We start from the raw sequence: 22,448 nt of genomic DNA on the forward strand, positions 1-22,448 counted from the left end.
GAGCGTAACATGGAAGCATATACACTACCTACCATGTGTAAAATAGACAGCCAATGGGAACCTGCCGTATGACTCAGGGAATGCAAACCAGGGCTCTGTAACAACCCAGAGGAGTGGGGAGGGGTGGCAGGTTCAAGAGGGAGGGGACACATGTATACCTACGGCCAACTCACGGTGATGTATGGCAGAGGCCAACACAATATTCTGAGGCAATTTTCTTTCAATTAAAAATAAGTTTGGAAAAAATAAATAAAACAACTTCAGGCTCTGCTAGGTTTAGCCCTAGAAAGTGACTCTCCATGGGGTCCTTCTGTGCCTGCCACTGCACCAGTCCCACTCCCTTCACTGCCAGAGCTTTCCAAATGCCCTTCCTAAATACCAGGTAAGAGTGAAAGGGCAATGAATACTTTTACAGCCAGGCTCCCACACTCTGGACTCCTCACAACATTCTACAAGTGACCTGAGCTATTTCAGCTCTGGTCCCAGTGGACTAGCATGGCCTCCAGACTATGTCAGCCCTTGGTAACCAAGTTAGCCCTTCCTCCTTCATCATCCAACTCCCACTCCGTGTCTCTTGGTTCCCTTTGCAGGCATCTCTCTGACCCCACCTTTCCTCCCCACCACCTATAGTCCTAAAACTATCTCAAGATAAAGAAACTAAAGTGTTATCACTTTGCTCAAAGGCCAGAGAAGGCTCACCTAAGACAGTAAAGAAAATGATCATAAGGCAGTAAAAAAAATCAGATTTGACCTCTGGACACATTGTTGAGATTCACAGATTTTGTGGAGGCTAAAGCCTGAAGTCACAACATTTTGATAGGCAAGATCAACAGAGGAGGGATGGCCGGCCAGAGCTGCTGCTGGGGAACCGGAAGTCATTTCTAGACTGGGATCTAGAAAGAGGGTACTCTGCCCACAGCAGTTGGCTAGGGCTTGCCTTCCTATTTGAGCTTCCACAACAGATAAGGACTTCAAGAGAGGACAAGATAAACTCTAGGTGGCCTGGAACGTGAGGGCCATAAGCTGGTATTTATTGGGCTTGTCGACTTGAAATAAAACACTATCAGGGACTTCCCTGGCATCCAGTGGTGAGAACTTCCCCTTCCAATGCAGGGGGGCAGGTTGGATCTGTGGTTGGGGAGCTGAGATCCCACATGCCTTCAGGTCAAAAAACAAAACAAAACTAAAAGGTTAAAAAAAAAAGAAGCAATATTGTAACAAATTCACCAAAGACTTTAAAAATGGTCCACATTAAAAAAAAAAAAACTTAAAAAAAAAAAACCAACCCAGTATGACTGACACATTCTCCTACTCAGAGGCAGTACAAGCAACTGAAATGGGATGGAATTTAAGGCAAATTGAAGGGGGAAGAACCCAACAAAACCGGACACTCCCCATCTCCCACAATAGGTAAATAAATCTCAGCAAGACATCAAGCAACCATTTCCAGTGTATTAGATCTCAGGGCAGGTAGATGCTTCTCAACCTGTGTTCCTCGTGGGGACTGAGGAAGACATGGCCAGGACTGCAGGAGAAATCCTCCAGGAGCAATAAGCCTTTCATTCTTTGGGTAACAGCAACTAGATCTGATTAAAGTAATTCTCTGAAAATCTTTCAGATATTGGAAATGATCCCAGAGATCATCCTTTTTTCATAGAATGGAAGGAGATATCAAAAGAGGTGAAAAGACTTGCCCAAGGGCTCACCCAAAGCTGGTAGCAGAAGTTAGGCTTTGTCACTGTTCTCTGACTGCTCCCCATTCCCCAGCCCTGCATTGTATCCCTCTAGTGCTGCTTAGAAATGAGCTAAATTAAACTGGCAAGATTCAGCTTTATTTCCTTTAATAGATACAATGTTAGTGATATATCTGGAATAGAAAATAAAGATGCAACGCAACAAATAAGAATCCTTTTTTTGTGATTGTACAGAAATGTGTAGCTAGTTTTTACAACTGTAAGTGTGTAATGGGGTGGGGCGGTGGGGTGGGGGCGAGCAAGGGTGGATATGAGACTTACCAGAGGTGTGGAAAAGAAGTTGTGACCTTCAGTCTCTGATACTGGTCTTGCCTGAAGGTAGGGGAATAGCACAGATGACTTACCTAAATCATCTGGGTTCAGTTCTTTGAAGTGTTTTGAAAGTGTTTATCACCATCATCTAAAGTGTTCTTCATAAAGTATTTTTCTTGGTCAGGAAAAAAGAAAAGAGCATATCTTAACCCTGAGTTCCTTCCTGCCTTTGGTTGTTCGATGGCCTGCTATACAAAGTAAGGCCATCATCAGCCACATCCTTGGAAGCTTGTTAGAAATACAGAATCTCTGGCCCCATTCCAGACCTGCTGAGCCAGAAACTGCATTTCAACAAGATTCCCAGGTGATTTACTCGCACTTTAAAGCTTGGGCAGCCCTGCTCTATGCGGGTCTGCCATGAAACTAAAGAACAGGATGGAATGTCTCACTGTCACCTCCTTTTTAAAAGTGCAGTATCTATTGAAAAATAGTTAAAAGTGTTAGTCGCTCAGTCGAGTCCAACTCTTCGCGACTCCATGCCCTGACTATAGCCCACCTCGGTTCATGGAACTCTCCAGCAAGAATACTGGAGTGGGTAGCCATTCCCTTCTCCAGAGGACCTTCCCAACCGAGGGATTTTAGTCGGGTCTTCTGCCTTGCGGGCATTTTCTTTACCGTCTGAACCACCAGAACTTCCAGCTGACATTTAAAAATATCAAGATTCTGCAATATAAAAAAAAAACACCCAAACTTAGCAACGGTTCTTTTCAGTGGATGTTCCTTATAGATATTTCACGGACACGGGGAACGCTGAAGTTGGAACAAGCCTTGGAAACCACTTAATCTACCCGGTATCCTCCTAAGGGCAGAGTGCTACGCGGCCCGCACCCCGCCCACTCGCCGCCGCGCGGTTCTGGAGCGAGTCGCGCCTTGCTAACGTCATCAGAGCGCGCCCCCCGCCGCTGCTGTTTCCCCGGCGTGCGAGTCCGGTAGTTTCAGCTTCTCCTCGTGTCGGCCCTACGGTAATTGCGGTCGTTCAGGTCCCGAGATCCGCAGCGTCACAGGCTCGGCGACATGTCGATGCTGGCTGAGCGTGAGTGTTGGGCGCGGAGGCTCGACCGGGCCCGAGGGTGAAGGTTCTGGGTGACACGGTGGCCACAGACGGCGCGGGTCCCCGGCGCGCAGTGGGCCGGAGGTTGCCGGGGGCGGGTGTCCTGGAAGCCCATCTCGGCTCTCCCTGGCTGCCGCGGAGATTTCCCGGCTCAGCCTTCCTCGAAAGTTAGCTGCAGGCCTGCTGATGAGACCGAGTGTCCACTCGGGACGCTTGTCCTCGCTCTCAAACCTGGACACGTGGGCGGTGGGTTCCAGTGGGGGGTCAGGACTCTGGTTTTGGGAACCTGACCTCTTACTTCCCCAGGCCTCAGCGTCCTTTGGCTAAAAAGAAGTTGTTGGGCCAGCAGTGAAAGCCCGTCCTTGAAGATGTATTGACTCAAGAAAAAGAAAAGCCAAGAGCTTAGAAGCAGTAAACACTGAAAGTTAGTGTTTTTAAGGGGAAGCAGGGCTAATGAGTGATTCTAAATAAAATCGCGGTGGGTGTGACTTTGGTAGGTGGAATTAGTAACAATCTTCTTTGAGAGGCTTGTTGGCCGCAACGCCCGCGGTGCATGTTTGCCTTTGACATTCACTATTATTTTGTGAAGTTCGTCAATTTCCTTCCTTTGGAGCGGCTTTTAACTTTTGAATGACACCTGTAGTTAAGGCTACCGGCCACCAGAGGGCAGTCGTGCTTTGGTCCTGAAAAACCGGCCGGTCACTTTGAAAGTGTTTGGTGAACAAGGACCAAAACCAGCTTATTTAACAGACCAACAGCAACTACACAGGGACTCCATGAAATAAATGCTGTCAGCATCCTCTCATCTAAAGAGATGGAGGATTGGGAGCACAAAACTAAGTGGGTAAGACACCATTCAAGTTTTACAGGGACAGAAGTTGAGATTCAGAGGAAATAATTCACCCCAAGTCGTTGAGGTAGAAAGTGACAAAATTGATCTAGTTGTCGCTGTTTCTTTACATTCTTGTCAGTAGGGTCAGCAGACTACTCTTGGTTTTTAAATAAGAACTTCCAGATCGGAGTATGTATGTGTTAGTGTGACCCTGTGGGCTGTTTCTTCATCTGTATAACCAGCGTGGCTAAATGTCTCCTGGTTTTAATATTCTCTGATGTACACTTAGTTCAGCATGTACCTGGAAACATTAGCCCTAGTTCTGCTATTCATTTATGTCTCTTTCCATGACCTGTTTCTCTGGGGCTGTTAAAAACATCTTTGATTATGGTCATCACTAGGTTGTCTTAAAAAAGTCAATGAGATGGTGAATGTGAAAATAGTTCAAAACACGGATGCGCGGTGCCATCTGTGGACATCAGTAATTCAGACTGCAGGATTTCAAGAGAGGATTTTCAGTTCTCCCCGCATCCCCATGTCTCCAGATTTTCACATCTTTGGTGTAATAACAGATAACATTGGGTTGGCCAGAAAGTTCATTCAAGTTTTTTCCATACCCTATACTTTGGCCAACCCAATATTCTGTGTTGCCTTTTAATATGATTTACTAAATTAGTGGCATCCTCTGATATTAGACACTTAGGACCCGATGTTCTTATTTTAGAAGTGAGAAAACAGAAGCTTAGAGAAATCCCAGTCCGCCATTTCACTACCCAGCAGTTATTTTCTCTGATAGTTTGTAAAACTGTAATAATTCTGTAGATACAGTTGTGTAACCTACTTTTTTCCACTGATTAACCTTCAGTTACTGTTTTCACTACAGTAAGTATACTGTTTCCTTTGTTTTCCCTTGCCATATGGACTAGATTGTGTTGTCTTTTATCTTCACAGGCATTTATCCTGTTTTAAAAATGTAGTAGTTTTCTTTATGTTTCTCAAAAACATCCTTTATCCTGCATTTATCTAATTGTCAAATATATTTTTATTGACTTCCCCCTATTTAAGGTAAGAAATCTAGCCTACCGAAACATAAGAGAAAAATTTCATTTATCACTCTCACTTCTCAATCCTTATTTAATTTGGAGTCTTAGACCCACATTTTATTAGGACCAGTTTTGGACACTTGCAATTATTACATTTTCTAATCAAATGACAGTGCTATCATTAACGGATTTTAGTGGTCATTGCATTACAATTTTATGCTGCTGTTTCTTTAATCTTGACTCTATTTCAAAATTAATCTATGCGTTAATCTATGTCTCAAAAAATGTTTTAATAAGAATACATGGGTGGGGGATATATTTTTTGAGGTCTTGAATATCTGAAAGTGTCTTTGGGCAAAAAAAAAAGAAAAAAGAGAAAACTTTTGCCCCTGGCTCTTGGCACTCAAAACACTTCCCAGAGTGAGCTGAATCCTGGCATAAACTTTGTGGTCCTGGGCGTGGAGTGATTAGGCCTGGTACCTCTTGTGTGCAGGGTTGTTTGTTAGGGTTACCCTGAAAGTATCTGGCTAGATCTCCATATAGGAGGAGTCCCTGCTAGAGGATGGTTACCCCCTTCATCCCAGGGAGTGATTCTGCAGGTTCAGGACACTATCCTGAGTCCTCCCCTGCATTTGGCATCCTTACTTGGGAAACACTGTCCTACTGCATTGCTTCCCAGGTGGTACACTGGTAGAGAATCTGCCTGCAGTGCAGGAGACACAAGAGATGCAGGTTTGACCCTTGGGTTGGGAAGATCGCCTGGAGAGGGAAATGGCATCCTAGCCCAGTATTCTTGGTGGGAAGCCCACTGGACAGAGGAGCCTGGCGGGCTGCAGTGCACGGGGTCACAAAGACTGGACACGACCGAGCACATACGTGTGCACTCTGTTGGTTGAAGATACCTGCCACTTCCCTGGGGAAGAAAAGCTGACCTCGGCTGACTCTCTAGTCTCTTGTGCCAGCATTATAGTGTATGCGTTTGTGACATAAACTGTATGCCATCTTTATTGCAGAGGGTGGGCACACTCATTCTCAAAAATGTCTCTTTCACACAAGCCCCAGTCAGAGACCCCTGGCCGACGCTAGTTTGGAGACATGGCTCCAACATGCACCCGGAGGCAGCCTTGCAGAGAGAGCCCTAGTTAGCCAGGCTCATCTCTTAAGCTGTTCGTTAGCAGAGGCAACGTGAGGCTGTGTATTTATTACTAAGATAAGTAAGTGGTAACTTAGTCACCTTACTAGTGTTTCTGGGTCCCCCTTTCCCTGCGAAACACGATAAATCTAAGCCCAGCTCATTTTCCTTTTTCAGTCGTCTTTTTCTGCCTGCATGCCTGTAAAGGTTTACCTATTGCTACAGTGTGGATAGTTAAAAATCTCTTTATTGGCTTTACATGCGGTAAATCAATTAGGACACTGCTGACGCATGAGCTGCTGTCGGTACTCTGCTTCCATTGGTGCAACAGATAAATGATGATGGCATTTGACCTTCAGATTTTCCACTTGGCCACCGTTTACTTTGGGTTTCATATGCTTGTGTAATAAACTTCTGGGGTCCTTTTTCTCTGCTGTAATTTTCCTTAAAAGTGTAGCGGTAAGTTTGAGTTTCTAATGGTCAGTTAGTTCAGTTCAGTTCCGTCGTGTCCGACTCTTTGCGACCCCATGAACCGCAGCATGCCAGGCCTCCCTGTCCATCACCAACTCCCGGAGTCCACCCAAACCCATGTCCATTGAGTTGGTGATGCCATCCAACCATCTCATCCTCTGTCGTCCCCTTCTCCTGCCCTCAACCTTTCCCAGCATCAGGGTCAGTTAGTTATATACGTTAAAAAACAAAAACAACTTGTAGGGACTCAAAGCAGTTTCCTCAATTCAATTATCTTCCTTTTTTCCCTTTCCCCTTTTCTTGTCGCCTCTCTTCTTCCTTCCCTCCTTTTTTTTGTTTCTCAGTCATTCATATATTCAATCATGTTTTTTCCTCAATGCCTGCTATGGGCAAATGCAATGAAGCATAAGAAAGAATAAGAACATAGATGTGAGCCTTAAAGAGCTTATGGCAGAATAGCAAACATAAGAGATGGATATAAACAACCGTAATACAGAGGAATGTTAAATAAATGCCAAAGAAAAGAAATAGGTAATTTATCATGTGAGTTCAGAGAAGGGGTCATATATGGCTGTAGGGTGTTTCAGTGAGATTAGTATCTGTAGGTCACATGGAGGTTGATTCTCCCCAAGTTCATGACAGCTGTGTGCTATGGATTAAGAATGTAAGCTTTGGAGTTGGTAGGACCTTGGTTTGTATAAAGACTCTGGTCTTTGCTTGGGTGTATTAGGCGTATGCCTCCTGAAGGCCTCAGGTTTTCTCATCTGAAAAGAAGAGATCAGACTGTTTCCCCTCATTGGGTTACTGTGGAAACTGAGAGTATATGGATGCATTTGGCACTTACAATGTGTGTGTAATGACGGGTGATGGCCACCTTGGTGTCACAGGGGCCTTACGTTGCTGCCAATCGCTGAATGGAAGGCCCGACTGATGGTACATCATGTATTTCGATTTGTCACATTTGGAGGAAGCATTTTTATTTCACTTTTGCCAGATCAGTTTGTATGTTCAGATTATAGAGTTTTTGGGGAAACCAGGATGAATGATCCAAGCTGATACTATGTCCCAGTGGATGCCGCATCTGATATCTGTATCTAATAAAACAGTGTACGTTGCATCTATAGAAGTGTGTGTGTGCCATAGGTGTGTGTGTGTTTGTGAGGTGTTTTCAGGCTTGAAAGACAAGCTGCTGATGCGATAATTTGTCATTGACAGGTCGGCGGAAGCAGAAGTGGGCTGTGGACCCAAGAAACACTGCGTGGAGTAACGATGACTCCAAGTTTGGCCAGAGGATGCTGGAGAAGATGGGGTGGTCTAAAGGCAAGGTACCTTGAAGAAGAGCACAGGAATTGGAGCCAGCCAGAGAGATTATAGATCAGGAGATTGTACCTTTCTTAGACTGGGAGAATTCATTTTGGATCAATAAGTGATTTTAGAAAAGTAACTAAGTTTTAAAGACGTTGTGATAGTAAAATTAGAATTGAACATACGTGCCAGCTGTCTTTGTTAATTGTTTAACCTGCTCTGATATTCGTAAATGGTGCCTTTTAGTTGGTTGCATTTGGAATCACACTTAACCATCAGAGTTTTACGTTGCTTAAAGTTTTATTCACCCTTGGACTACACATTTTCTCCTTTTCCTCACATTTCATTTATTCCTTACTCAAATAGGGCTTCTGCTGACGTCTCTATACTTAAACGATTCTTGCCAAGGTCTTTGAAGATCTTGTTTCCAAATCCAATGGATCCTTTTTTGGTTCTCACATCACTTTATCCCTTAGCAGCATTGAATGTCATCAATTACCCCTGCTTGAAGTACCTCTGTCTTGGCTTCCACAATACTGCCCTCTGTCCTGGTTTTCCCCTCTGCTTTACTAACCACCCCAAAATGTGTTGCTGGCTCTTCCTCCTCTAGACTCTTGAGCTTTGGAATTCCTTGGGGTTCAGCCCCAGGTCCTTTTCTGTCCTCTGCTTGGGTGAGCTCATTCATTCCATGCCACGCTTTGAATTATCTAAATTCTGAGAGTTATCACTTTTCTATCTAGTCCAGATTCAAGCCTGTCCTTTGAGCTCCAAGGTTATAAATTCATCAACCTGCTTGGCATTTTCACTTGAGTTAGCATCTTAAGTTGATTATTTTTATTATAAAGCTTTTTGATCCCTCCCAAATCTTTTTCTTCTTAAGTTTCCCTTGTTTTTGCAAACATACCCTGTCAAGGGTTTCTTTACCTGGCCCCACCCCTCACTCACTTCCTGCGCCCCCAGTCCTGACTCCTCTCTGCGCAGGCCTGTCCTGGACCACCGCCGCCACCGCCTGTCCTGATCAACACAGCGGCCTCTCAGCTGCTTCCCTGCCTCCCTTTTCCTTCTCTGGGCATTTGCCTTACAGCAGCCGTTGTGAGCTTTTAAACTATAGAAATTAGATCATGTCATTCCTTTGCTTAAAAGTTCAGTGATTTCCCATTGTTTTAAAGAAATAAAATCTGGAAATTCCATGGCAGTCCTTGATTTGGACTCTGCGCTTTCACTGTCAAGGGCACGGGTTCAGTCCTGCCTGGGGAACTAAGATCCTGCAAGCCAGGGGGCATGGCCAAAAAAAACAAGAAAACAATAGAATCCAAATTCCTCCCATAATGTCCAAGGTCCTTGAGATCTGGTCCCTTTATATCTCTTATTTTTTATCTCCATCCACTCTACTAGAGCCACCTTGGGTGACTTTTAGTACACCAGGTGCTCAGGGACACCTTACAAATGAGTGTTAATGATGCGGGGGACTTGGGGTCCCCTTCCTCAGGGTTGTTTTGTAGAATTATTTAATGGAAAGTGCCACAGACTTGTAATGCCTCTGATGGGCTTCTGTTAGTTTGGTAGTAGCATTCTGCTTTTGCGCATCAGGAAAAGGCACGTTCTCTTTAGTATTTTCATGGTCTTTAAAGAGAGCCTCAGGTTGAAGAATTGGCATTCATTACTCTAAGTGCAGGGCTTCCCAGGTGGCGCTAGTGGTCAAGAACTCGCCTGCCAAGGCCAGTGACATGACATACAGATCTGATATCTAGGTTGAAAGATCCCCTGAAGGAGGTCCTGGCAACCCACTCCAATATTCTCGCCTGGAAAATCCCATGGACAGAGCAGCCCGGTGGGCTACAGGTCCACAGATTTTCCAAGAGTCAGACACGGCTGAAGCGACTTAGCACAGCACGGCACTGTAAGCGCATCCTTGGTGTTACAGACATATCTGAAAGACTCCACTAGACTGTGCTCTTTGAGGACAAGGATGAAGCCTCCTAATGTGAGTGATGAATCAGTTAATGAAGGAAGAGAGAGGTAATTACTTTTCTACCTGATGAAAATGCTAATTCTCTTTATGTTTAATCTCCACAGGGTTTAGGGGCTCAGGAGCAAGGAGCCACTGATCATATTAAAGTTCAAGTCAAAAATAACCACCTGGGACTAGGAGCTACTATCAGTAACGAAGTGAGCAACAGCCTGTCTGCTGGGGGGTTTCCTTGCATCGTTGTTATTTTTGTCAGTATAAAAACAAATTAATCCAGTCAAGTTGACTGATCAGTTTTAAGCTATTCAAGAGTGTGCAGTCCATGTTTTGGATAACAAGCCAGTGACTAAGCTGCTGTGCATCATGAAACATGCAATCATTTTGCCTTATTGCTTATGCATAAAAGATTCCAAGTAGCCTTATTGCTGAACTTTGTAAAAAGTGATGGGGTTTTTTTGCACTTTAGGACAGAGAGGAATTTTCATCTTGACCTCTGTTGGACTATTAGCTTATATTGCTAAAATTGGTGGCATTTTGTTTCAGAAATACTGCAAGAGAGTACCATTCTTTTCTTGTCCATTGTCTGTTTCTGATTGTTGGTGTATAGCAGTTGAGATAATTCACATTTCCTAGTAAACACCAACACTGTGAAAATATGACCCTGTAATTAAAAGTTCATGGCTTGCCCTGCCTTTTATTTTCAGTATCGTTGTTCACTTTAGAAGGCATCTAAACTGAAAACTTTGTTCTTACATTTTTGCAGCCAACAGAATCTGGTAGGAAATCTGGAGAATTACTTTAGGTGAACTGGATGACTTTGCTTTGTTCAGTAGCTCTGAGTGGTGGACTGGAGCAGCTAAGATAGTTTGGGCTAACAGCTGAAAGCTCAAACCACTAAAGGAAGAGTTTACACATTTGTCAAATGATCATGTTGCACACCTAAAGCTAATACAATGTTTTATGTCAGTTATATCAATAAAACTGAAACAAATGCTGTAACTGTCTGACAAATCTAAGACCAGTCCTTCAGAAGGTTCACAGTGCACACACTTAGTAGGTGGGATGTGTAGCGATATCTTCTGTATTTTCATCAATTAATAAACACACTGTAGACAATTTTTTAAAAAGAGTTTACATAAGGTTGATTTTTGCAGGTAGCTTTTTAGAGGTGGATATATAGATATACTTAATTTTGTAGGAGAAACATTGCCTATTTAACAGGCTTTAGCATTTCCAAAAATAACATATTTAAGCATTCTTTTAAAAGTACCTATGAGGCAACTTCCTAAAGGGAAACCCTGCTCCCTACAAGTTGATATTATTCTGAAGATGCTCATTCTGTTTTAAGGGAGACTGTCTGTGTTATGATGAACTTACTAACTGAGCGCCTTACCAGTGGGCGCTACTTGACTTGGGGAACTTGGAGCCCTTCCCCCACCCTCCCCAGTGGTGGTTTCTCACATTGGGATGGATGTAAGCAAATAGAATTGGCATGCAGGCTCCAAAAAGCAAAGCAAAGCCCTCAAATCTATCCCTGTTTTTTCCCTTTAACCTACATAATTTTCCCTTAGTGTGAAAAATAATTTTTTTGTTTTGCTTTATTTTAATATTTAGCACAAAGGTTGCCTTCTGTTTATTTGACTATTAGTTGACTTGATAAGTTACCCACATTTGAAATCAGGGCTTAAGCTTCCAAGATGCTCAGTGGCTCAGTAGAAAAGAATTTGCCTGCAAGGTAGGAGACTGGGATTTGATCCCTGGGTCGAGAAGATCCCCTGGAGAAGGAGATGGCAACCCACTCCAGTATTCTTGCCTGGGAAATCCCATGGACAGAGGAGCCTGGTGGGCTACAGTCCATGGGGTTGCAAAAGAGTCAGACACAACAACAAATAGATAAAAACAGTTCAAATTTATACTATTTCTTTTTCATTCAAATTTATAAAGTAATGTTTTGGTGAAACATTTAAAAATTCAGATTTCCTTGATTGCAGTATTTATGTTATCTCAGAGTAGGGAGATAACAGGTTTGCCTCTAATTGATTTTTTGGTATTTTTCAGGACAACTGGATTGCTCATCAAGATGATTTTAACCAGCTTCTGGCCCAGCTGAACACTTGCCATGGGCAGGAAACAACAGGTGGGGAAACCTTTGCTTTTTATCCATTAGATGCAACTGAGTGACTGAACTGAACTGAATCTCAATATAAAATATTTTTATCAACTTTTTTTTTTTTTTTTTACTGTTAGTGTCATATCTGAAAGTTAATTGATTGTAGCTATCACAAATAGTCTGTTTACATTTCCGGGTACTCGCATTGAATTAACATTAGTCATAAGCAGAGGCTTTTTTTCCCCGTTAAGAGTTTGAGAATGACAAGATCAGCTTATTTAGTTTACATTTCTCTGCTGCAGTTCCCTTATCCCAGCCTTACAGTGTCCGGGGTCCTGCAGTTCAGGCCTTGGCCCTTTTTCGTCTTTCTTCTGCACTCTTAGCATGCCATCCGGCCTCCCAGGGGATGTGGTGCTCATGCCACACTTCTCTCTACTGCTTCACCCTGTCTCCTGAGACCCCTGCTCAGCATCCTCATCACGGTTTCCTCGACTTCTGGAACTCAACATGTCCAGACTTCAATTCTGCACCTCCCCTACTCCCACCCTGCAAACTGTTGGGCCCGCATACCCCACAACCTGTTTCATCCACCATCTTCCCCATTTCAGGGGATGTCAGCTTCATCCTCTTAGTTGTTCCAGCGAAAGAGCTGTTGTCAGTTCTGCCTTTAAAATCTATTCAGACCCTGACTTCCTCTTGTCACCTACACTGTAACCAACGTGGTCTGAGCAGCTGGTATTTCCTGTGGATTATTGCAAGAGCCTGTAAAGCCTTTCTCAGCCATGGCACTGCTGATGTTTTGGGCCAGATCATTCTCTGCTATGAGGCATGTCCTCTGCATTTAGGACGATTAGCAGCATCCTTGAGCGCTATCCACTGTACACCATTTGCACCCTCTCCCTAGTTGTGACAATCAAAAATATCTCCTGATATCGCCTTATGTCCCCTGGGCACAGTGCCCCAACTCCATCCACCCGTGGGCTCACCTCAAGACCACTAGAGGGCGCTGTCTCCCTGTGATAGGTACGGTGCTATTATCTTTGTCTCCAGTACAGTTCAAACCAGGCCTTGCTAACTGCCAGTCCCAGTACTGAAAAGCCTTTAAATATTCCTTTAAGGGAAAACCTGGCCAGGGACCTGGAGAGCGGAGATCATTTTTCTGCCAAATCATCTCTGGTAAATACAATATCTTCATCCAGATGAATTTTTGGTCATATTACTTGAATTAAAGCTGATAGGATAACCTAGTAACCTATTTTTCTGCTATAATATTTTTAGTTCTTTAAGATTGCTTACCTAATTACACAGTTTGCCTGTCAACTAAACAGATTCCAAACTATTTTCTTCATAGAATCTTGCAATTTTAGAATAATTTTAGAAATAACACTTATTTCCTTGTGGGACACGAGAAAACTATAGTCTTTAAATTTTTATTTTTAAAAGTTATCCTATCTCAGGTAGTTAACATATGACTCAGCTTGACTTTTTGGTGGGCTTACCTCATGGTTTTAAGAAATGCTTTTTACTTCTATCAGATATTTTGTTCCTTGTGATTTTAAATATTTTTGGAAATAAACTGGGATGCTGATAGCCTATCATCCACAAAGGTGTGGTTTAGGACAAGAATCTTCAATTTTTTTTGCTCCCAGAGCCTCTGAGGCAATTTGAAAAACAGTAAAAGACACTTACTCCTTGGAAGGAAAGTTATGACCAACCTAGACAGCATATTAAAAAGCAGAGACAAAAAAATAAATAAAAAGCAGAGACATGACTTTGCCAACAAAGGTCTGTCTAGTCAAGGCTATGGTTTTTCCAGTAGTCATGTATGGATGTGAGAGTTGGACTATAAAGAAAGCTGAGCACCCAAGAATTGATGCTTTCGAACTGTGGTGTTGGAGAAGATTCTTGAGAGTTCCTTGGACTGCAAGGAGATCCAACCAGTCCATCCTAAAGGAGATCAGTCCTGGGTGTTCATTGGAAGGACTGATGCTGAAGCTGAAACTCCAATACTTTGGCCACCTCATGCGAAGAACTGACTCATTTGAAAAGACCCTGGTGTTAAGAGAGATTAAAGGCGGGAGGAGAAGGGGATGGCAGAGGATGAGATGGTTGGATGGCACCACTGACTCAATGGACATGAGTATGAGTAAACTCTGGGAGTTGGTGATGGACAGGGAGGCCTGGCGTGCTGCAGTCCATGGGATCGCAAAGAGTCGGACACAACTGAGTGACTGAATTGAACTGATACTCTGTCTCACATTTTTAGATTGATGGCTATAATGTTTTTAATCATAGTTTTAAATAGTTGCAAAGAATGTGTATCTGGCCTATTTGGGAAATATCGACTTTTGAAAATAAGAGCTTTTCATCAGTCTCAAATGTGTTCAGTAGGTATTTAATACTAGGGCAATTTGGTATCCATGGTCTTCTGTTTAGAAATAGAAAAGCAAGTCCTTTAACACTCAGCAATACCATACTTTCTAGTTTTTTTTCCTCTGAAATAATTCCATTGCATATACCCCATGATATTTAGTATTAATATATTTTTTGCTTGAATTTTTAAAAACTCATCACCTTGTCATGTTTCTCTGCTACAAAACAAATACATATACATTTTTGGTTTATTTCTAGTAACCTTAAGGCCTTATTTTTCCTTTGGATTCAGTTGTCATTACTAATTAGTAGGTTATAACTAGTAAACTAGTATTTTGGTCATCTGATGCAAACAGACACCTCATTGGAAAAGACCCTGATGCTAGGAAAGATTGAGGGCAGAAGGAAAAGAAGGCATCAGAGGATGAGACAGCTGGACGGCATCATCGATGCAATGAACTTGAACTTGGGCAAACTCTGGGAGATGGTAAGGGAGAGAGAGGCCCGGTGTGTTGTAGTCCATGGGGTCGCAAAGAGTCGGACACAACTGGGTAACTGAACGACAATTAGCAAAACCAGGAAATGCAAGTTTTGCTAAACAATTGTTAGAATGGTAAAACCTTTCTGGAACTGCATCTCTTGATGAGATAGATAGGGTGGGGAGGGGACTGGCTCTGCTCACAGCAGCACTGCAGCTTGTTCCTTGTGATCATGGTACAAGGAGACCTGTGCTCCTCTGGTGTCAAGTGGGAGGAGGACCAGAGTGATGCATCTGCACAGAACAGAGCAGCTTTAGGTGAGCGTGCGCGTGGACAGGCAGGTAGAAACTGGTGCCCTGGGGCGCGTCAGGGCTCAGGTTTGCTCTGGGAAGGTGGTGAGGCTCCCAGGAGGTTCTCCCCTGCCCTAAGTGTGCGCACAGCTCTGCGGGGATAAGTGCGCAGGTTAAGGATGCACACTCTCAGACGTATCTGCCTGGCTTCCACTTCCCTCACAGCCACCTCATCAGTGGGTCTTATTTTACCCTCCATGCGTCGGTGTCCTGTGAGGTGGTTTAATAGTCATAGCAGCTATCTTCCAGGGTGGTTGTGAGATGAAATGCAGGAATGCATAGAAAGCTTAGCCCAGCACCTAGGACTTAATAAGCCTTCCATTGGTAAAAAGTACTTCAATCTGGTACGTTACTTGGTGATTTGTGTTTGGAACATCAAAATAGAGACTGTAATGTGGTATATGAAATTTTTTGCCTGCAAAAAGAGCAGAAGAAATTTACGGGTAGGATGTCTTTGAAAGAAGTTGCAAGTTGTTCTTGGAAGTGATCATGGAGAATGTTTCAGGCTGTTAATGTGATTAAGCCATGCTTAATCTGAAAACTTGAAGCATCTACCTTTATGTTGTTTGGAGACTTACTGTGTAATTTCCTGGGAAGAATTAGTTAGTTAACATGTTTAATCATGTTAAACAAGCATGCGCTTGTTTTTCTTCGGTATTAAAGTGAAAATTTCTTTTTTTCTCCTTTCTCTAATCTCATGTTTGTGTATTTCCTTATGACATAACTATAGGAAAATTCAGTCTCTTTTCTATCTATGACGTTCTCTTTCTGCTACTTGAATTTGACAAATAAAGATGAGGGCATACAGGCAGCTCTCTAGAATCCTGTCACTGACTCTCACCCCAAATCTACTTGCTTTGATATTTCGGGTGAGGGACTACATTTTCCCCCACATTTTCCTCTTTCATCAAAGGAGTATAACCACTGACTTCATTCCTCAGTGACTTGTTTTTATTGCTGCTTTTACCCTGGAAGGTGAGCCTCCAGCTGAATCTGCAGTGTGAGGTGGTGGCTCAGTGCCAGCTCTGCTCCTCATCTCACCTCTGATCTGTTTTTGGATTATCATTGGTCTGTCTTACCTTTACTCACTTTTTAAAAGAACTTTTTATTTTGAAACAATTTTAGGCTTACAGGAAATTGCAAAAATAGTTGTAGAAAGGGTGCTGAATACCTTTTATCCAGTTTCTCCAACGATGACATCTAATAGAGCCATAGCATGATATCAAAACTAGGAAATTGACTCTGGTGTTGACTGTTAACTGGACCACAGTTCTTATTCAGTTTTCACCAGTTTTGGGGTTTTTTAGCCTTCATTTAATTGTGTGTGTGTAGTTCCAATGCAGCTTTATCATATGTATAGATTCATGTAGCTACCACCACATTCAAGACACAGAACTGCTTTATCACCACAAAAGAGCTGTCTCATGCTGCCTTTCTGTATCTGTACCCACCTTACCCCTCCAGCTTCCCAAATCCACTTTCATATTTGTCCCCTGTAAATCTCTCACTGTTCTCCATCTCTGTAGTTTTTCCTTTCCAGAATGTCTGAGTGGATCATTGAGTATGTAGATTGACTTTTTCTCTTAAGCATAATGCCTGCCAGTGAAGGCCATCCAGCTTGTCACACAGTATCAATATCTCCTTCCTCTTTATCGTGGGGTAATGTTCCCATGTAAGGGAGTACCAGAATTTGATTAGCCATTCACCCACTGAAGGCATTTTGGTTTATTTCGAGTATCTTATGGTCACAAATAAGACTGTCATGAACATTCACATGGAGGTTTTGTGTGAACACAAATTTTCATTTCTCGTCCTTCAGGATGTTATAAGTTTCTGGAAAATAGCCTTGCTTGATCCGTAGTACATAGTTTAAGAATATTTCTAATCTTTGGTTACAGTTCAGTAATAAATGATAAGGCTCCTAAGGGTTTTATTTCCATAAGACTGTCACCATAGGGGATTGAGAATGGAATGCAAAGTTTAACGTAATGCTTTTCATCCTTTTCTTTTAAAAGACTCCCCAGACAACAAGGAAAAGAAGTCCTTCAGTCTTGAGGAGAAGTCCAAAGTCTCCAAAAACCGTGTTCACTATATGAAATTCACAAAAGGTAAAATTGCGTGTTTCTTTATTTGTTTTAAATCTCTGTGTTCACACCTGGGTTTCTTAGCGCATTTTTAGCTCTTCGCCAGCATCACTTGTCTTATGTACAAATTGGAAAAGGAGGGACCCCCTGAGCGGCTTGATCCACAGCAGTGCTGAGGTGTCTGCACTTGTGAGTCACCGGGGGTCTTGTTAGAGTGCAGACGCAGCCTCACTCATGGGCCCCAGATTCGCCCTTAGACTGTATGCAAGTCCTCTGGCAAAGCTGAGCGCGGAAGTTAACTTGCTATTAATATTTAGAGGAGAAAGCAGACTTTTATGTGGCTAAATTTATCACTCAGTACTTTTAGTTACATTTCTCTTAGTTGCATTAAGCTTTTTTTAGAGTTTAATTTTGGCGTTGAACAGCTCTTGAAATGGACCCATTTAGAGAATCTATGTGAGATTCATAAACATTCATGAAGTGGTCTCTGTATTGAGTTCTCTAGTATGAAAGATCTCACTCCTGAGTTGACTCTTCTGTTGTTCCACACCGTTTCTGTTTCACGTAGTGCAAACTTAACTGTTCCATGGTCATTGCAAAGGTAGTGTTAGTCTTCCTCCATCGCCACCTCCCCACTCCAGTTCCAGGGCTGTACATGGTTAGTCGTGGGTGCAGCTGTCCTCTTTAACCAGGAGGTGGCAGTCTTGTATTGGAAAGAAGCCATTTAACTTGAACTCCTCAACTACCCTGATGTTTTCCCATTGTTAGGTATTAAGCATACTTCCCAGGTACAAAACCCTGTTTATTATATTAATATACTTAAAGTATAAGTATGATGATAATTATGTTATCTAGTCACCATGTGATGGTTCATCTATGGAAGACTGGATGTGTATTTCTACCTCTATATGGCGGGAAAAGCACATCTCTTTGGTTTAGTCTTGTTGACGTGATTGGGAATTCCCTGACTCCTAGAACCCCCTGAGGGGCAGTAGGAGCTGGAGTTCCCCCTGCTCTAAACTGTTCACGGTGGTTCTCATTTGGAGCAGGACCCCACAAGATAGACTGGGCTCGGTGTGAGGGAGGGCTCCTGGCAGAGCTGATTAGTTTTGGGGACGTGTGCAGAGAGAGACTGGGGCTCCCCCCTTCCGTCTCCTGGCAGGCATGATCATCTGGCTCATCACGTTGACCCCTCTTCTTTCTCCCAGGATAGAACCTTCTCTGTCATTCTCCTGTGTGGCTTCTGAGCAGGGGTTCTCTCCACCCCTGACCTGCTGCAGGACAGAAAACAGTCCTTGGTGGCCCCTCAGTCCTTTTCAGGAGGGGCTAAATGGTCGCTTCATCCCCATCCCTGAAATAACCTTCCTTTTCATTAGACCCTATAGAAAAAAAAAAGATACAGCAGAAGGGTGCCGAGCAAACAAATGAAATTAAAAGTGCCCTGTGACTTTTGGATAGCATGGCAGCCTTTTAAGCTTTCACTTTTGCAAATAGAATCTTCTTATTTTCCTTTGGTGGTAGCCTGCATTCATGATTTCACCTGAAGCATTTGCTGAAGCTGGAATAAACTTTTTCGATCTACTTTAATCTATGGATGTCGGGAATATCTTCTTTCTATTTCTAGTTAAGCCATCCCCTTGCCAGTTCACCCTGTCAGCCTGCTTGGTGTGTTATTCCTTCTTTTTTCTCTTTTGAAATGAAGTTTGCGGGACTTCTCTGGTGGTCCAGTGGTTGACTTCGCTTTCATATGCAGGGGGTGCAGGTTCATTCACTGGTCAGGCAGTTAGGATCCCACATGCCTCAGGACCAAAAACCAAAACGGAAGCAATATTGTAACGAATTCAATTGAAGACTTAAAAAAAAAAATCTTAAAAATAAAATAATATGAGGTTTGCTTATTTATTAGCTTTGTTTGGGGAGAAGGGAGGATTGGTATGCAGGGAAGATAATTCAAGATATATTACAAAGGTAGCAGAGAAGATTGAGCGGGAAAACAGAGGAAAAGCAGAGTGGAAATCAGTAGAAAACACAAAGGAGGCAGAAATCCAGGTAGTGAGGAAATGATCAGCTGCCGTCTATTTTAACAGTCCACAGTGTAAGTTTATTTTAAAGTTCTGTAATTTATTGAAAGAAGTCTTCCTTGTACAGCGACTGTTGTCACTGCATGTGAATGATCAACTCTGTTTCCTCCATGGCAGACTATCTTAGGTCGCAGGAAACTGGGTTCTGGCTGTGACTGTCTCAGACAAATCACTTAAGCTCTTGCCTTCTGTCAGCCTCAGTTTCCTTTTTTGTGAAATGAAAGATCTTTTTAAGTCATTGTTGAGGTCTAAAGTAGGTTCTTTTTTAGAATTTATCAGAAATGATGCCATTATGTGGAAATCATGGGTGTTCAGCATAATAGATGATCAGGATTTTAGCTCAGGGATCTGCTCTTAGGTATAAAAACTCACTCATTGGATGAGGAGGGTTCATACTGTAGCTCCATCAGTGGTCCAGAAAACCAAACACTAGAAGGTAGCATTTTATTTAGCTTGGTGTGAAGAGTGAAGATAAAAATTTCACTGCAGAGAGATTACAGCAGCAAAATTTGTTACTATTTAAATATTGGCTGTAGCATTTTAGTTCTGATACATAATTATTCCTTTCTCTCATCCTAAGTTTATAATTTAAATTTGACATAGTTTATTACATAATTCCAGGATGTTAATTCCATCCATATTTGTTTAAGGGCCTAAACTCAGTGGTATTTTCTTTTAATCTAAAAAACATTTGGTGAGGCTGTATCTGCAAAGAAAAGAAAATTACGGAAGATGTTCATTTCTCCAAAGCCACTTTTGAGGTTTTTAATGTTTAACAGGGAGACCTTGTCCAGAGAGCCCGGCTCTTTGCTCCCAGTCGTGCGGTGGCTGAGTGGGTGGAAGGTTGTATAGACAGTACTTGTGCAGCTTCATGTATTTAGACTTCTTTTTCCTGCAGCAGTCTGTGATACTTCACTCCTTAAATAAGGAAAGTGCTTGCACCCCTCTCGTGTGTCCCCGTGGTCAGCTGCTCGTCCGACACTGACTTCAGTGTCCTGACGAGGCTGGCTCCCTGCAGTCAGACTCTGCTAGAGGTGGGTGTTCTGCTGCTTCTGGCTCTTTGCATATTTAAGTGTAAAAGGAGCACCATTGTGGGCTTTAAAAAATATTCCAGCTGTCTTAGCAGTTGTGAGGATCTCATTTCACCCCCTGTTTTGATTCTTTCAGGTTTCCTGATTTTCTCACAATATTACCCTTTCAGAGAAGTTTCCTAATCTTCCATTCCTTGGCTTATTAGCAGTTCTATATGTTTTCATTAAAAAACAAAGTCAAAAGATAATATCATCTGTTTTATCCTTCTTGATTGGGGAATGCAAGTAAATTTTTGAAGCAAGTGAAGCTAGCTACCTATATAACACTTCAGTATTTTTTATTTAACTGGTGTATTTTTCAACCTGCATTTCCTTTCCCATGTGCCTTTACTATGAGGAGAAAAACTCAGCTTTTTGCACTCTGGTTATAACACAGTGCTCACTTGTTAGGATCTATGACTTTTGCCCTTAAGCTAAGAGAGGTTCTGCAGCTCATGATTCTGAGGTTCTTGTGCTGGTTTTTTACAGTTTCACATGCTTCCACATGGACTTCTTGGTGTTGAAAGTGAGTCTGGCTGTAGCGGTCACATTCTTCTCTCCAAACTGCTACACTGATAGACGAGAACACCTGAAAGTCCTCATTATTAGAAAAACAGCTAAAATGATCATAAGTAAAGTGCTGTTCTCTGAAAAAATCAGATCATCCTTTCATGACTTTGTTACATCAGCTTGGCTACTGGAATCTCTTTTTTCCTTGATTCTTGGAATATTGTGGCCAGTTGAAGAGTAGTAGGGACAGAAACCAAATCCAGGCAGATGTCGTATATTTCCTATTCTGTTCAATTTTTTGATGTCCTTTTCTCTAAGAGAAGTTCATCAACAGTATTTGCTGTGATTTGACCATGATTGAGAATGGAGACCAGTAACTTTCAAATGCATTTTTAATATACATATTGTATTCAAAACTGGCCATAATTTTATAACATTTATAAACTATTCAACCAGGACGATTAACTAATAACTATTTCAATATCACTTCCATCTTCACATTTTTATCTACCTTTAAGTTCCTTTCCTTTGGTCTCTGACTCTTAATTCTTCTCTGTGTTTTGTTTTCCAGATCAAATCCAGAGCAAGGCCTGTAACAGTCCTGGTTTCCACATTTGCTTAAGTGAACTTTGCTAAAGGATAAGCATTTCTGATACAAGAACCCGTCACCAAAACTTTAGAGACACTTGCACCTTCATTGGTACATTCTCTTATTAGCTTGACAGCGTTCCCTTTGATTTTTAGCTTCATTTTTCATCTCTGTGTGTTCATGTTTTGACATCCTGTTTTAGAATTGTGATCTTGCATGCTCGCCCCCCCCCCCCCTTCCTAATCCTTCCAGCATTCTTTTTAGTTCAGTTGTTGCAAAAGTGATTGTCGTTTGCATTTCTTTTAGGGTGTCAATTCCTTTCAGAAGCTAGCTTAGGGGTGGGTGGCCACTCTGTATTTTGATCCCAGTACAACTCCTTTTTCTGAAATAGAAGCTGCCGCCCTGAGTGTTCTCTGCAGTGTGGAATGGGTTACACTGAGGACTAAGCTCAAAACAGACCGCAGGCCTCCTGAGGGCTGTCCACGTCTCCCCTCAGTGGCCAGCTTTATTCTCCACTCTCCTGGTTCATTGTCTGCGTTCCCATCTGGGAGGCTTCATTTTGCTCACGAGTAGGCTTGCTCTGGGGTCACCTGTCTGGGCTCTGTGGACTGACCGGCTAGAAGCAGGAAGCTTTCTTTACTCCCAGCTCAAAGGAGAGGTGAGCGCAGTGCAGAGCCCGCCTTCCAGGTGGGAGCTGGCCGCGCCGACTGGACTCGCGAGCCTGGGACGGCCGCCTCGGAGACGGGTTTTGGCACCTGGTTTTGCATTACATTGCAGGGTGTTTGTTTTTTTTTTTTTTTTTTAATTTCATGGAGTCACTGAGCAATATCACATTTGAATGCCCCAGCGATAGCCAGTGAACTGGAACCCTTCTGGGTCACGACAGTTCTGTGCCAAGTCAGGTTGCTGCAGGAAGCCAAGAAGATAACTGAG

General features: G+C 42.7%; 1 protein-coding gene across 1 annotated transcript in view; it reads left to right on the forward strand.

Annotated features, from left to right (window-relative positions):
- Positions 1–2,962: 2,962 nt before the first annotated feature.
- The window catches only part of PINX1 (PIN2 (TERF1) interacting telomerase inhibitor 1), a 61,375-nt gene continuing 41,889 nt past the window's right edge, over positions 2,963–22,448 (forward strand). Inside the window, exons 1-5 of the mRNA XM_065908000.1 lie at positions 2,963–3,099; positions 7,811–7,920; positions 9,977–10,069; positions 11,928–12,006; positions 17,197–17,289. Of these exons, the coding sequence (XP_065764072.1) occupies positions 3,081–3,099; positions 7,811–7,920; positions 9,977–10,069; positions 11,928–12,006; positions 17,197–17,289 (394 nt within the window). The 5' untranslated portion in view covers positions 2,963–3,080. The remainder of the gene's footprint in view (positions 3,100–7,810; positions 7,921–9,976; positions 10,070–11,927; positions 12,007–17,196; positions 17,290–22,448) is intronic.

The sequence above is a fragment of the Muntiacus reevesi genome, chromosome 17, assembly GCF_963930625.1.
Source record: "Muntiacus reevesi chromosome 17, mMunRee1.1, whole genome shotgun sequence".
Taxonomy (NCBI): Eukaryota; Metazoa; Chordata; class Mammalia; order Artiodactyla; family Cervidae; genus Muntiacus; species Muntiacus reevesi.